The sequence below is a fragment of the Geotrypetes seraphini genome, chromosome 2 (genome assembly GCF_902459505.1).
Source record: "Geotrypetes seraphini chromosome 2, aGeoSer1.1, whole genome shotgun sequence".
Lineage (NCBI taxonomy): Eukaryota > Metazoa > Chordata > Amphibia > Gymnophiona > Dermophiidae > Geotrypetes > Geotrypetes seraphini.
Window position 1 is genome coordinate 233,519,992 of NC_047085.1, and position 17,244 is coordinate 233,537,235.

General features: G+C 40.9%; 1 protein-coding gene and 2 non-coding genes across 3 annotated transcripts in view; all 3 read left to right on the top strand.

Annotated features, from left to right (window-relative positions):
- Positions 1-17,244, top strand: part of GUCY2C (guanylate cyclase 2C) — a 203,328-nt gene that overhangs the window by 14,563 nt on the left and 171,521 nt on the right. The window contains exons 2-3 of the mRNA XM_033932825.1: positions 1,559-1,677; positions 8,545-8,744. Coding sequence (XP_033788716.1) covers positions 1,559-1,677; positions 8,545-8,744 — 319 coding nt within the window. The remainder of the gene's footprint in view (positions 1-1,558; positions 1,678-8,544; positions 8,745-17,244) is intronic.
- LOC117356133 lies at positions 14,511-14,617 on the top strand. The gene has a single exon (XR_004538568.1). It is a non-coding gene; the product is annotated as a U6 spliceosomal RNA (small nuclear RNA).
- On the top strand, positions 15,558-15,629 carry TRNAP-CGG. The gene has a single exon. It is a non-coding gene; the product is annotated as a tRNA-Pro (tRNA).

A 17,244-nucleotide genomic window follows, 5' to 3' on the forward strand; every position in this document is an offset into this window, starting at 1 on the left:
TTTAGGCACCTGGGCCAACCAGTCTTAGGGCTCCTTCTCAGTGCATTCTGGGATGCACTGGGAGTGGCCTGACTCTGATTGGCCAGATACCTAAAGCCATTCCCATGGGAGAGGCCTTAGTGATCTGGTGAATCAGAATGCACTGGGAAGAAGGCCTAAGACTCCGGTTGGCCCAGGTGCCTAAAGCCCCTCCCAATGCATCCCAGGATAAACCAGGAAGTGGAAGGCCTACCATTTTGAAGAGGCGGGCCTACCGGCTGGAGGAAGTAGGCATCCCTCTGGCTGTTGTTCCTGTTAAAGTTAGGGGGTGTCTGGGAAGGCTTGGGGGGTTTAGGGGGCATCTCTCCTGATGGGGATGTTGGGGGGTGCTGGCAGGAGGGACTGGGAATCCCTCCTGCCGGGGATTGTTTTGCGGTTTGCAGCAGGAGGGAGTGGGCATCCCTCCTGCCACGTATAGTGTTGGGGAGGGGGGTTCAGGGGTGGCAGCGGAAGGGCTGACTTGCAGTAAGGCTTAGGGGTTCCCTGCCGTGGCCACTCAGCTGAACGCAGCAGGGATATTTCCTTGCCATAATCAGTTTAGCTGACGTGTCTAATTGAAATGTAGGCCAGCATTTCAATGGTCTACATTTCAGGCACCTATCGCAGACCTAAGGAGACACTTAGGGCTGCTTAAGTTCGCCTAAGGCCACTTCCAGACAAAACCTCACCCACCACCAGCCTTGGGCGAGCTTAAGCGTATCTACGTGTCTCCCTCAACCAAGACAGATGCCTGCAGTGTAGACGGCCTGCGTTAGGTTGGGTTTTTTTTTTAGACAACGTGCATCCCGATTGGCTTGTTAGACAGTGGTAGAACGCCTACTGCCGCCTACAATTGGGACGCTATTTATAGAATATGGCCCTTTATGCTTATGTTGGATTCTCTTTGCTGTTTTCTACAGTGTTTTTTTTCAGGTCAATAAAATTTTATTGGTTTTTAGAAAACAGAATAACACCAAGACAAATACAAGAGCTTCCAAGGAAGCATAGATTATAAACCGGGTGATAACACCCATCAAGTATATCCATATACAGAATGAAAATTGGCAGTAACAAGAAGAGCAGTGTTTTAAAATTATAACTGAATCTTGAACATAAATGTGTTCTACTTCATTTGTTCTTCAACTGAAAAATCTTACCACACAGTAATGAATAAGCCCAAGAGTTTTATACAGTATTTCCAAAGCAGCATGCATTGATTTTCAGAAAAAGCAGATGCAGATCTCTGTGGGTAGTTTTTCCCAGCAGTTTCCATACTTTTTCTTTTAAGAATTGGTACAGTCTGTAGGAAAAATTGTCCCATCTACCCTCAATCATTTGAAAATTGCCCCTTATATTTTACTGTTTTAGAGGCATTTAAAAACAAAATATTGAAGAGAGATCAAATGTTATTCGGTTTTGTTTTGTTTTTTTATATATATTATGCTTTACAATTTGTAAGAACTCCCCTTTCTCATATTTATTACGATGGAAAATATTTTGTCAGATTGCTCAGATTTCTCTAAATTCAAATTCTCTTTAGGGAAAAATGTCACACTAAGGGCCTCATTTCATGGCTTTAACACTTCGTCACAGTGGTATAAAGAGAAAGGATGTCTCTCCAGCACCTGTGAGGCAATAGAGATCTTGAAACAGCTCCATGTAAGTATAAATCTCATGATTCAATCAGCTCTGGAAAGAGATATTTCCTAGTGGAATTAGGGGAATGAAAGAAGAAGCAGGAAAGCCACTCAGAAAATATGTCTCTGCTGTTAGTATCAACTCGCTCTTTGAGCTAAAGGGAAACCTAAGTTGACTGTGAAAGTTGTGCATCTATAGGGGGCTCCTTGCCTTGGGGTAGCCAATCAGGTGGCTCAGAACATGTATTTTTCTCAAAGTCTCCCCCCTCCCCTTTTACTCAGCACATGCACACTCTTTTCCAAGGAGGGGTGGGACAGATTCTCTTCAGGGTGGAAGGAACATCCCTTCCCTAATCAAGCATGGATTTCCCCTCTTTCTTCAAATACTCAGAGATAGTTGTGGGGTATTTCACCTGGCTTTACTGATGACTTGTATATGATAAACTATTTAACTAAAGTTGATGATGTAACTACAGATATTATTTTAAATTTACCACTGGCCAATGACTTAACTAATTATTTTAAATCAAAGGTAGAGAAATTAAGAAAAGAGATTTTACCTGGATCATCATCTCTTATTATTAGAAGATGTGAGAAATTCAGTCATTCTTGAGAATAGAATTTGGAACACTTTTGAGGTAGTAACCTATCAAGAGGTAGAAATGCTTTTCAACAAATACGCTAAGTTCTATTGTATGTTAGATTTTTGTCCATCTCATTTACTTTAAAATTGCCCACTTTTTTTTAATGGCCATAATGGACTGGTTAAATGAAGAGTTGCAAAGTGGTGTATTTAATGAGCCTGGTGGGAATATAATATTGACTCCAATAATAAAAAAAATAAAAAACAAAAGATGCAAATTGTCACAGATTATTGACCAGTAGCTTCAATATCATTGTTTACTAAGATAATGGAAGGTTGGGTTGCAATGAAACTGACAGAATATCTGGGGGAGGCTGTGGTACAGTGGTTAGAGCTACAGCCTCAGCACCCTGACATCGTTGGCTCAATTCTCACTCTACTCCCTGTGACCCTGGGCAAGTTACACAATCAGGTAGAGTGTGAGCCCACCAGGACAGAAAGTGAAAAATGCTTGAGTACCTGAATGTAAACCACTTTGGCCATAAGCAGTATATGGATACTCAAATAAATAAATTTATTGCATCCAAATCAATCAAGTCTAGTTTTAGTACCAAGACCTTGCTTTGTTCGCTTGTGGATAAAGGCAGATCATTACTTAGCTGAAGTCAGAATGTTATATTAATTCAATTTGATTTCTCTAATGCATTTGACTTTGTTGATCATACTCATAATTTACTTTTATTTATATTACAAAATTGGGGTTTAGAGGGTCAAATATTAAACAGGATAAGTGGGGTTTTTTTTGTCTCATTGATTATATAGGGCAGGGGTGTCAAAGTCCCTCCTCAAGGGCCACAATCCAGTCGGGTTTTCAGGATTTCCCCAATGAATATGCATGAGATCTATTTGCATGCACGGCTTTCATTGTATGCTAATAGATCTCATGCATATTCAATGGGGAAATCCTGAAAACCCAACTGGATTGTGGCCCTCGAGGGGAGACTTTGATACCCCTGATTTAGGGTTAAAATGAATGGTCTATTATCTACAAGTTAGAAAACACATTGTGGGGTGCCACAGCGTTTGCCCCTTTCCCTGATATTATTTAATGTTAAGATGCACTTTCCAAATTCCTACAACCTGAATCTATTAATATTCTAATCCATTCCTTAATAATCTCCAAAATAGACTACTGTAACTCTCTCCTTATTAATATCACACAAAAAGAAAAAAGAAGGCTGCAATTAATACAGAATACTGCTGTGAAATTAATTTACAATGCAAAAAAATATGATCACGTCACTCCCCTGTTAATTAAATCTCACTGGCTCCCGGTAAGCCACCGCATTACTTTTAAATTATTACTCTTAGTTTTTAAAGCCATAAATTTTAATGAACCTCAATTTATCAATAGATGGCTAATTCCCTTCAACACTACACGATCTCTCCGCTCAACCTCCTCTAACCTTCTTTCGGTTCCCTTGTTGAAAGTTATAGGTATCAGACGACACGACATGTTTTCAATTATGGCCCCTCAGTCTTGGAATCTCTTACCTCAATATATTAGAGCAGTGATTCCCAACCCTGTCCTGGAGGAACACCAGGCCAATCGGGTTTTCAGGCTAGCCCTAATGAATATGCATGAGAGAGATTTGCATATGATGGAAGTGATAGGCATGCAAATTTGCTTCATGCATATTCATTAGGGCTAGCCTGAAAACCCAATTGGCCTGGTGTTCCTCCAGGACAGGGTTGGGAACCACTGTATTAGAGAATTAAAAGATTTAGCCGTATTTAAAAAAACACTAAAAACATTTTTCTTTAAAGATGCTTACGATTCTTAAATATTTTAACTTCCCTCCTATGTGTTCTTCCCTTTTATGTTTCTCTCTCTTTCCTGTTTAAATATTGTAATTTCCCCCTATTTGTCCTCACCACTCTTGTATGTTTTCACCCATAACTAATATATATATATATATTTTTTATATGTATGTATTTATGTATGATCATTTTTATCGCATAACAAAAGTTAGTTTATATGTTGACACCAATGTTTTATTTGTATTTTTTGTGATATTGTACATCGCCTAGTAATTTAAAATAGGCGATTCATTAAGAACAAATAAACTTGAAACTTGAAACTTGGAAGTATATAATGTGTTTAGTTATATTTATGTAAATTACATTAATATTCTGTTACCTTTTGGCAATGCAAATTTAGATTGGATCTTATGGATATCTACCCACAAATTGAAAATAAATATAGAAAAAGCTGTTTCTCAGGTTGGGTTCTTAGGATCTAAACCAGTGGTCTCAAACTCGCAGCCCGGGGGCCACATGCAGCCCGCCAAGTACTATTTTGAGGCCCTCGGTATGTTTATCATAATCATAAAATTAAAATAAAACAGTTTCTTGATCATATGTCTGTTTAGCTATAAATTACAATACAGTGGAACCTTGGTTTACGAGCATAATTTGTTCCAGAAGCATGCTCGTAAACCAAATTACTCATATATCAAAGCGAGTTTCCCCATAGGAAGTAAGGGATTGGTTCCACCTCCTCTCCCCCCCCCCCCGCGGCCACAGACGCTGATCCACCCCACCCCACCACAACCCCAAAAGACCCCCCACCCCCGAGGCCACTGGTGCGCTTCCACATCACCCCCGCAAACTGGAGAGAACGAGAGCCAGAAGGCCTTGAGCATGTGCAGATGCTCAAGGCCCAGTCCACCAAGCAACATGATCTTCGGGTACCGGCATCGGCACCTCCTGTGGGTTGGTGCTGCATGCCGGTGACAGATGGGGGTAAGGCTTCAGTTTGGCGGGCGGGTGTTCGCGAGGGGGGGCAATGCCAGTTAGCGGGGGGGGAGGAGGGCGGCGTTCGTGGGTAGGAGGGCGATGCCAGTTGATGGGTGGGAGGGACTCGCAAATCGAGTCAATGCTCGGTTTGCGAGTTACGATTTGCAAAAAATGTTTTGCTCGTCTTGCAAAACACTCATAAACCGCATTACTCGCAAACCAAGGTTTGACTGTATTATTATTAAGACTTAGCCAAAAGGAAAGATTTATAAACTATAAAGAGTTTTACCTCATGCAAAATTATCATTTGTTTAATAAGACATTAACTATTTTTTTATGAGGCCCTCTAAGTATCTACAAATCCAAAATGTGGCCCTGCAAAGGGTTTGAGTTTGAGACCACTGATCTAGACAGATCAGATTGGCTTTGAATTATAGGTTAGAATAATTATGTTTTTGATATGCAAACTAGAGTTTCGGGAATTCAATTATTGACCATGGAACATCAAATTAAATTGGTTAGTAGGAAAGCTTTTGGCCTTTTTTTTAAAGTCAATGTTTGTACAGCAACAAAGTGTAGAATGACATAATAGTGTGATTGAAAATAAACAGTGCTACTTATTAAACTGAAATGGTAATATCATCAATGTCAATATAGAAATATAACAACAATATGTCTTAGTAAACATCAACCATTCATAATCAATGCACATCATGAATCTAAACAATAGGGAAAGAAAGTAAATGTAAAACAAAGTAAAAAGGGGAAAGAAAAGAAAATAGGGGGATTTAAGGAGTGAAGCATTGTAAGTAAAGTTTCAGAGTTCCATCTGCTTACAACCCTGCTGCTAATCGCACCCAGAAGCCTTCTTCCCGACGTCAATTCCCAATCGCTGCCTGACTGGCCCGGAACGTCCTCTCGACGTCAGAATTGATGTCGGGAAGAAGGCTTCTGGGTGCAATTAGCAGCAGGGAGGTAAGCAGAGCAGCAGCAGCGGTGGCGGACCGGGGGAGGGTTGGGGGTGGGGTTAAATTGGGCCTGGAGAGAAGCTTCTTTTTTTTTTTTTTTGTGCGGCAGAGAGGGACAGGAATCGATCGCCTGTCCCATTGTCCCCGCTCACAACTTCAGGATGCTGTCCCTGAAAACGGGACATTTTGGCATCCTGAAGCTGTGTGTGGGGACAATGGGACAGGTGATCCAAAAACAGGATGGTCCCATTCAAAACGGGACATATGGTCATCTTAGTGATGATTTTTAATATTTTACTAGCTGATCACCTGGCATTGCTCGGATATAAATTCCCTTGGATTTTGGTTTACAGCTCTATCTATAAATTCCTTTGGGTTTTAGCGCTATTTTTCATATTCTGTAGTCAGGCCTCACACTACTGTACTGTCTCTGAAGCTCTAGATGTAGCAGCTCTATCTTTCATATCCTGTAGTCGGGCCTTACGCTGCTGCCTTTGTCAATTGCCGTAAGTTTCATTGGAGGCATTGTTATATTATTTTTCCCCAAATAGTAAGTAATATGTATACCAAGTTTGGTTGAAATCTGTCCATGGCAGCATGATTGCAAATGGTTTTGCCAAAGCTGATCCATGAGGACCAGGCTGAGTTCATTATGGGATGGAATACTTTTGACAGTATTTGCAGGGCTCTGTATATGATTCAGGGGGAAAAATCTTCAGGAGAATCTTCTCTTTAGACATAGAGAAGGCTTTTGACAGGATATCCTGGTCATATTTATTTGCTGTTTTGCGGAAACTGGGTCTTCTCCCCTCCCCCACCCCATGGTTTGTGGGATGGGTTCAATCATTGTATAATCATCCTGTAGCTTGTTTACGTACCAATGGAGCCTATTCTTTGGCATTTGAATTACATCAGAGTACGCGGCAGGGCTGCCCTTTGTCACCCCTACTCTTCGCTATCTCTACTGAGCCCTTTGCTCAGCTTATTCGGTCCCACATGGAAATTCAGGGGACTATGAGTGGAGAGTAGAGACATAAGATCATGCTTTTTGAACAAACCAGACCAATCTTTAGCAAGTTTGCTGCTGCTGCTCAAGGATTATGGACAGATGTCTGGCTTTAAAGTCAACATGAATAAATCTGAAATTTTGAATCTTACTGTTGATTCTCTGGAGGTCCTCTGGTTACAGGAGCTGTATCCTTTTAAATGGGTGACAAAGTTTATTTGTTATTTGAGTATTAATTTACCATACACCAAGGAGGACTTATATAAATTGAACTACCCTGAAAAATTGGAGGGAATGGTACAGGAATTGGAGCCTTGGCATGGTCTTACCCTATTGTGGGTAGGGTGAGTGGCTGCTGTAAAGATGATGGTTTTGCCAAAATTATTATATCTTTTTATGGCACTTCCCATTCAAGTTCCAAGGAAATTTTTTGAGACCCTTCACAGATAACTCTTTCATTATATCTGGTGCAAAAAGCCTCTCAATGTAAAAATAGAGAGGGTATGGCGGTCCCTAACTTTTTTTTCTATCAGCATGCGGCACAGTTGTATATCTTGTTTTCTTGGGTAAGTTGAGTGTCTAAACAGTGGCTTTGCATAGAGCAGCAGCTAGTTGCCAGAGCCATAGCTGCGCCTTCTGATAACACGAACTCCTCCTCTTATGCAATGTCCCCTGCATACTTGGCTGGCTGTACGGAGCTCCATATTCCCAGAGAGGCAATTTTTAAAAATGTTTTTATTCAGATTTTTATGGCAGTGTGGGGAGAGTCAGTGATCACTGAAGGAGTGTGGGGAGAGTCTGTACTTTGTGTTTGCAGTAGTTATCTGGTCACTTTGAATACCTTCTGGACACTTAGACTTGTTTTTAGATAGCCTAAGTCACAATGCATAAGTTCCATCCAGGCAGCCTCGTCAAACTTTCAGTTATCCCTGCAGTACGACTAAGTCTAGGTCAGCCCACATCCCACCCACATACTGCCCTAACCACTCCTTCAACAATGCCCTTTCAGCTCTGGGTACACAGTGGGATTCAGAGGCCTAAAAAGTCTCTGGATACATCTAAAAACCTGTCTTTTAGGTCATCTAAATGCCGATGTGGGCAGTTTTTTAGATGTATTTCTGTTTCAATTATGAGCCCCATAGTCTGCTATTGAGGTAGACAGATCAACAGCTATAACTTTGTTTATGATGCACTGGAGTGGTTTTAAAATGGCAGTTCTTGCAGTGGAACAGTATAGCCAGTGCAAGATGAATTTCTACAGTCTATATTCTTGTGACGAGGTGTGTATCCCATCACTAGCCAGCAGAGGGAAGTCTCAGTAACTGAAGGAGCTCATTTGCATATAGATGCTGCAAAGACACCTGGGAGCTTTCTACTTACTCTGAGTGAAAAAGAAGTGAAAACAAGTGTTCCAGATCAAAGCTGGGAAAAAGCAAGAGCTCCTTCTGGAGCTCAGGTGATCCTCAAGGGGAGTAATGCTGGCGAAAGCCAAACCCTTGATAAGCCTAACCTTGACCAGCCTTCCCAATACAGCCTAGAGTGACTGAAGAGTGTTCAAGCTTGATGACTGGCAGAGGGACCAGTGGAGAGTGTCTGAGGGACCAGGAGAGTTCTCAGGGAGAGACCAGTGACTGGAGTGTCCATGGGGGACCAGTGTGCCGGTGGATCCTGGCTGAGGGTGACTGGCAAGTGACTGGTGGAGGGACTGGAGGAAGTGGTCAGAAGACTCAGAGGTAAGCAGCCAGAGGAGTTTGAGGTCCTAGGCTGATGATTACTGGTGAGTGACTGGTGGCAACCAGTGGAGAAACTGGTAATGGTACCAGAAGCAGCCAGAAGACACAGAAGGAATAAACCTGATGAACCATAGATCATTGGCTGATGGTGACTGGTGAGTGACCGGCAGAGGGACCAGTGGTGACCAGCAGATAGACTAGTAATGGTACCGGAAGCAGCCAGAAGTCCAATGAGGGTTGGAGAGGACCCAGTGGGAACCAGCAAGACCGGTGGAGACTAGAGCGATCTTTGGTGGCCAGACTGACCAAGGAAGTGTTCGGAGGATTCTGGCCATGTTTTGAAGAGTATAGAGTAATGAAGTGTGCCAAGCAAAGCTTGGTGTTGAAGGAAAAGACCAGAAGTGCCTGGTAGTTGTGAAGTGATGGGACGTTACCGCTTGGCCTGTTCACAGTCCAAGACAGATCAGGATGGACTATAGTAGGTTTTGATAGCAACTCAAGTAGCTGGGAAGTTGGACCAGTGCAGGGCAAACTTTTTTATGGTCTGAGCCTTGAAAATGGCAAGGATGGATCAGGAGCAAGTATACGTATTTTATACAACATTCATATTGTCTGAATACAGGTCTTGTATATCTTGGGGGGAGGGAAAGATATCTTGTAGTGCAACTTAGCAAGTAAAATGTAATAATATACTGAATTGGTTCAACATTGCCTAGATAACGAATGACTGTTGGGCAGACTGGATGGACCACATGGGTCTTTATCTGCCATCATTTTCTATGCTATTATTTTTGTTCATTAACAACATGCAACAACATGGGATATGTTGTTGACATTTTCCATGTCATTGCAAATGGCAGCCCATCCCTAGCAAGAAAATTATTTCAACGAGTTCTAGTCACTTTATTTTCCTTATTTTGTTTTATTTCAATATATTGCCTTTAAAGTGGGCTAACATGGTAACCATATCACAATACTATAGTGGCACTAGGTATTTATTTATGTATTTTAAAAAATTTCTATTCCTCTTATAACCTAAAAGGATTATGATTCACATACAATTTTATCCACAAAGGTAGGTAAATTTTCAAAAAATCTGTTTCATGAATGGAAAGCCTTCAATGAAGTCTCTCAGTGCAACTAAGTCTCCCCGGCAACTAAATCTGATCTAAGTAGCTAGTATGGGAGTCTCAGCTGCCATAAAGCAGAGCCTCATACACACACACCCCTTTTACAAAACTGTGCAAGAGGTTCAGACGATGTGCTGAATGCTCTGAGCTGCTCTGACCATCGGAGCAGCACAGAGCATTCATCACGTCACCCAGTGCTAAAAACCTCTTGCGCGGTTTTGTAAAAAGGGGAAAAATTAACTAAAAACATTTCATAGGGTGATACCTTTATTATACTATGCAATGTGTCACATTGCCTGAAAGCACTTCAGAGTGGAACAGAAAACTGAAGTGCTCATCCCAACAAAGTCAACATAATTTTTATATTCTCTCCTCTCAGTCCTCTCTCCTTTATGGATCTGGAAGCTTTGTCATTTATTTATTCTCTATCTTGCTTTTGACAGAATAAAAAAGAGGTGGGCTGTGCCATCCTGGGTCCCACATGTTCTTATGCCACATTCCAAATACTTTCGACGTAAGTACCATGGTTTGACATCATTGTTACATCAAGAAATTTCAATATTCAGTGTGATAAATCCTCTAGTTTTGGAATTTTAAACTAATTGTTGTTAAATGGTTCATTTACTAAATTCAAAACAGACTTTAAAACCATTCTATTTACGATTACCGACACCCTAGATCCGCCCCCAGGCCTGCCCTAGTTCTGTTCCCTGATGCCTGCTTTGGTCGAGCAGGAGGCAATCCGTGCATGCATGGATTGCCTCCTGCCCAACACGAGTGAGAGGAAGCTTTTCAAAACTCGGACAAAGTGCTGGGTTTTGAAAAGCCGTCCGGACCCCTGGACATGTCATCAAAATGAGGACATGTCCGGGGAAATCCGGACATCTGGCATATAGTTCATGATATGCTGCTGTTCTGCCTACTGAATGCTGAGCTAGAGGGTCAACGCTCTAGCTCTTTTTTTTTTTTTTAGTTCAATCTTTATTAAGTTTTAACATCTTACAGAATAATACAATTCACAAATAGAACATAACATATGTATACTTACAATAAAAAAGTCTTAACAGGAACACATCTATATTTTATCCCTCCCTTACCCCCAACCCCCCAATCTGAAGGGCGTATTAAACTTCAAACTTGACTTGGCGACCTTGCCTGAGAGTTTGATTTCAGATGTGGTGTTGCTATGACAATCATTTTGGTGCCTCTCTTCATCAAAGAACATTGCAATGTTATAATCTCCAAGAAAGAAAGAAAATCACACTGACTTCATTTTTGTAAGCATTACATCATATTATGCATTGTACTAAAGTAACTGCTCTGCATTTGTTGCACACATGCACTTAATATCTATAGCTTTGGCCTTCCATATTTCTGTACTTACAAGGGGTTCACTGTGATGCTCCTGGAGCCTAGTGCGGCTCCAGATTCATTTTGAGCAGAGGGGGAGTGTAGTAATGTTCTGAAACAGGGATAATATCAGCACACTGATATTATGAGGCCATGTGAAAGAATTATGAATCATTCCTCATTCCCTCTCCCCTCTTGCCATGCCATTCTAAAGCAAGGGAAAATGTTAGCACCTTGTGACAGAATGCTGAGACATTCCCCCCTCCTCTCTCGTCACAAGACCCCTGTCACATATTAACCCTTATCTTATTTAAGCTGTCCTTATTTGGAAAAGACATCAGCTGACAGGCATTGCATACATGCAAAGACTCAGGTTCTGTCCACATGTTAATCAGGCCCTTGCCTATGTGCAGAGTTGAGGGTGACACAATGTAAAAGCATGTACCTTTGTATCCACCAATCATTAGATGTGTAAACAAGGGAGTTACTATGATGTCATTAGCTTAGAAGCATAATTAAAGGGGTTCAGAGCTAGCCACTGGCAATGCCTCCTTCCCGACTTGTATCCTGTGTGTGTGTTTGCTGAGTTCCATCCCTACAGGGGAGAACAGTTTCCTACTCAGTTGTGCTTGTAGATTGATACCACTCTTAAAGAATCACACTTTCATAGAGACTGGTGGTTCCAGCAGGAAACAAATTTGCTGTTAGCAAGATCTTTGAGAGTGATAAATTTGTGTAATGTATATTTTCTAGTAAATCACTTTATGTTTAAATCTTTTTATTAATTTTAAAATAAATACACACCAAATATACAAAGCAACAACAGTATAACAGTGACAAAATACAATCCATCCCAACCCCATCCCTCCCCCCACCCCCTAACTAGGGAACAGCTACCCGAACAAATAATGCCAAAAATCTCTTTGTAAACTAATTCAAAAGTCTGCTTCTGGCAGCTGGTGTCAGTGTAGCACAGAATGGCAACCAGCATTGAAGAAACAAAGTGCCCTGTTTGGAATCTATGTTTAGAATAGCCTTGTGCTCAAGTTCTGCCATCTGGATCATCAAAGTTCGCCAATGTGCTTTTGTGGGAGTTTGAGGTGATAGCCAACATTGAAGTATAGCTTTAATGCCCATGAATATAGATTTTTGAACAAAGGCAGCACTGCTTGGTCGAACTGGCACCAATGAGAATTTCAAGGTAAAAAGAACAGTTCCAAATTAGAGCAATCTGGGAAAACAGCTGACGCCAGTAGGCCATAATACCAGGACAAGACCAGAACATATGCCCCAAAGTAGCTCTGGGTGCAGCACACTTAGGACAAAAATCCATGGAGGTCAAACGTGCTCGATACGCCCTATTCGGTGCAAAATATGGTCGCACGAGAAACTTTTAATATCTTTCCTTTTCAACAGCAGATGTCAGTAACTTATCACCAAGCTTCACACTTTTCTTTAAGAGTTCTGCAGTAATGGGCATATGGAGATCCTGTGACCAGTTGGCTGCCACTTCTGCATAGTTCAATTTTCCTGTGAGCTTCTGCAAAATTTTAGGATGAAAGCGCAGGGGTATGGATACCTGCGCAGTTAAGCAGAGGGATTCAGATATTTTTTAGTGAATGTCCTCCAGCAAAGCAGATTTTGGTAGAGAGGAAACATAGTGTTGGAACTGCCTATAGGAATACATGTCTCTAGAAGATAAATGGAAGGACTCTTTCAACATTTGGAAGGATTGTAATGTGCCATTGGGCTGTAAAGCCTGAAACAAATAAACCAGGCCTTTTTGAATCCATGCATGGAATGTCGCCTAACACGTCCCAGGAACAAAATCTCCATTAACCCCAATAGGCAGGAAAGGTGTCCCAGGCAATGCAATATTTAACTGCTTACATAATCTTTTCCAGGTTACAAGTGCTGGAAAAAGAACAAATCCTTTTAATGATTACGTACTACGCTTCAGCAATTTTGTTGTATGAAACAAATAATTAAAATGATATGGGGAGTAGGCCAAACACTCAGCTTCTGTTGCAGAAAAGTAGGTAGTCTTACAAAACCAATCAGTCACATGCCTAAGTTGACAGGCCATGTTTATATTTATTATCTCATTGGAATCAACTGCATTTAATCTGGGTGCAGGAGTTGAATGTCATCTGCATAGACAAAAGAGGAGAATCCAATAGATTGACTAAGGGTAAGTAGTGGTGACAAAAAAAAAAGTTAAATAAAAGTGGAGGCAAAATTGAGCCGTGAGGTATACCATAAGAATTTGTGTAGATATTCGATAACGAATTGTTAAAGATGAGTTTTGCTGACCGATCTTGAAAATACGATTTAAACCGGTTTTGTACTTGGTCAGAAATGCCAATCGAGGGCAGTCTCTTGATGTGTAAATGATGGTCAACAGTGTCAAATGCTGCAGATAAATCAAGTGAAATCAAAAGGACAGATTTATGGTGATCCAGCTGATATTGGATATTGGTTGTAATACCTATCATGGAGTGTTCTGTTGAATGGTTGGACCTAAAGCCTGTCTGATTGGGATGTAATATATACATTTTTTCTACAAAGTTGATTATGTGATTAAAGACAACCTTTTCTATTAATTTGGCGAGAAAGGGAAGATTGGCTATAGGTCGGTAATTTGATTCAATTGCAATTGATTCTTTTGGGGTTTTTCTTATTGGACAGATGGCTGCCTCTTTCCATTCTTTAGGTCTAAATCCTGTAGTTAGACTAGTTTCAATCAATGTCTGAATAAACAGACCAAAGAAAGAAAATAAACGTTTTATGAAAAGAGGAGAAATTGAATTGAAGTCTGTGCCTTTAATATTAATACTTTGCAGGAGTCGTTTGAGATCCTCTAGAGTTGGTATGTTGAAACTGGCGCATTTGGAAATAGGTATCTTTTGTATTTGTTCCGCGTCTGTGTTAGAATCAATTTTTTTGAATCGATGCTTTCTCTAATTTTACTAACAAAATAATCAGCAAGATTTTGTGCAATGCATGGCACAGCGACGCCTGCCCAGGAAAGGAGTTTGTGATGTCATAAAAGCATCTGCATGAAGAGCTACCCACCATGCCTTGCGCCTTTAGGGGGTCTGAGAAGCGGGCATTGCCCATCATGCGTGCTCAGCTGTCTGTGTATGCTGAGGCCTGAAACCTTTACGATACTGCTGTATGAGAGGTAGAAGCGTCCTCGCTGTGCCGCCGCACAACCCAGGTCACCTCGATGTAAAAGAACGTTTTGTGAGGAGCTTTAAATAATGACTCGCTGAGCTGTGCACTTGTGCTTGCTTCGGCAGCACATATACTAAAATTGGAACGATACAGAGAAGATTAGCATGGCCCCTGCGCAAGGATGACACGCAAATTCGTGAAGCGTTCCACATTTTTCCTTCCTATCACCTCTGGCAGAAGGAAGGGGGGTGTTTAGTTTCTTTCCCAAACAAGATTGCGCTATTTCATTTTGATGGAGCACAAATTCTTACAGAAAACTTCATTTCCCTTTTCCGGTGCAGGAGTCTCCCAGAGAATCTCCCTGCTCTAGATCTTTGTGCTTAAATTTAGAAGAGCCCAAGTCAGATGCGGGGTATGTGCCTAGGAATTGAAAAGGCCCTCCCCCGCCCCTGGCCATGATGAACTTGGATCCAGATCACTGTATGAGTGCCGGATCTTTTACATTTTAGAGCAAATAATCTACAAGTTAAAAACTGCTCTTCCTCGGTCCTTTTATGCAGAATAGAATGGATGTTCCTTCTGCTGAACAGATCCTTCTTTCTTCATAGCCTCTAGGTTGTAAAGAAAAACTCTTAACAAGGTTCTCTGTTAGCTGCTTAGAATGAAAATGCATGGTGTAGGAAATCAGAGTGATATACAAAGGAGCAGGTGGTACTTGTTTCTTTGGTAACAACTCTGCACAATTTGGGCAGAAAGGTACACCTCAGGTAATGTAGCCCTAATGTGGCAATGGTTTTTCCATTTTGCTTTCACTGGAGTATCTACTGGTTAGGTGATGCTAAACCTGAAAATAGAATTGACTAGCTAATTGTAAACAAGTGCTGGGACTTTGTTTTAGTGGTCAAAATGAGACTAATATCCTCTAGACTAAGGAGCCAATAAATTACGGCGCGTCTCTTGATTTTAAATGGAGTTGTGTTACATGATTAGCACAATCCAAGGATCCAGCAGGACAGGATTAGGGAGCGGTCAAGGAGTAGGTTCAGCCATGCCATGCTGAGAGAACCTCTCCAGTATAAATTCTCTGCTGACGGAGCAGCACAAAGCAAAAGAAAAGGTAGCCTTTCTGTGGCACAGCAGCACCTTGGCCTACTGTGGCTCGTTGGTCTAAGGGTATGATTCTCGCTTCGGGTGCGAGAGGTCCTGGGTTCGACTCCCAGATGAGCCCTCATGGGTTTTTGGCTGTAACTATGGACTCCTAAATGCATTTGTAGTCTTCTTATTTCTTTCTGGGTTATACCATGATACAATGTGCTGCAATAATCAAGCCTAGAAATGATTAAAGAATGAATGATAATGTTAAGAGCTTCTGGTTTTAAAACTTTTGATTAAGATCTAATAAGACGTAACTTATAGAAATAGTTTTTAACCACTGAACTAATCTGATCATGATAAGAAAGTTCTTGATCTAGTAACACTTCCAGTATTTTCGTTATTGTTACTATTTGGAGTGGGGAGTTATCTAAGAATATTTGTGAGGAAAATGTAAGATCATTTTTCCATGGAAAATACATTACTGAAGATTTTTGATACGTTCAGGGCCAACATATTATCTTTAAGCCATTGACTTGTTTGATTTAGCTTATTGTTTATATTTATTATCTCATTGGAATCAACTGTATTTAATGGGTGCAGGAGTTGAATGTCATCTGCATAGACAAAAGAGGAGAATCCAATAGATTGACTAAGGGTAAGTAGTGGTGACAAAAAAAAAAGTTAAATAAAAGTGGAGGCAAAATTGAGCCGTGAGGTATACCATAAGAATTTGTGTAGATATTCGATAACGAATTGTTAAAGATGAGTTTTGCTGACCGATCTTGAAAATACGATTTAAACCGGTTTTGTACTTGGTCAGAAATGCCAATCGAGGGCAGTCTCTTGATGTGTAAATGATGGTCAACAGTGTCAAATGCTGCAGATAAATCAAGTGAAATCAAAAGGACAGATTTATGGTGATCCAGCTGATATTGGATATTGGTTGTAATACCTATCATGGAGTGTTCTGTTGAATGGTTGGACCTAAAGCCTGTCTGATTGGGATGTAATATATACATTTTTTCTACAAAGTTGATTATGTGATTAAAGACAACCTTTTCTATTAATTTGGCGAGAAAGGGAAGATTGGCTATAGGTCGGTAATTTGATTCAATTGCAATTGATTCTTTTGGGGTTTTTCTTATTGGACAGATGGCTGCCTCTTTCCATTCTTTCGGTCTAAATCCTGTAGTTAGACTAGTTTCAATCAATGTCTGAATAAACAGACCAAAGAAAGAAAATAAACGTTTTATGAAAAGAGGAGAAATTGAATTGAAGTCTGTGCCTTTAATATTAATACTTTGCAGGAGTCGTTTGAGATCCTCTAGAGTTGGTATGTTGAAACTGGCGCATTTGGAAATAGGTATCTTTTGTATTTGTTCCGCGTCTGTGTTAGAATCAATTTTTTTGAATCGATGCTTTCTCTAATTTTACTAACAAAATAATCAGCAAGATTTTGTGCAATGCATGGCACAGCGACGCCTGCCCAGGAAAGGAGTTTGTGATGTCATAAAAGCATCTGCATGAAGAGCTATCCACCATGCCTTGCGCCTTTAGGGGGTCTGAGAAGCGGGCATTGCCCATCATGCGTGCTCAGCTGTCTGTGTATGCTGAGGCCTGAAACCTTTACGATACTGCTGTATGAGAGGTAGAAGCGTCCTTGCTGTGCCGCCGCACAACCCAGGTCACCTCGATGTAAAAGAACGTTTTGTGAGGAGCTTTAAATAATGACTCGCTGAGCTGTGCAC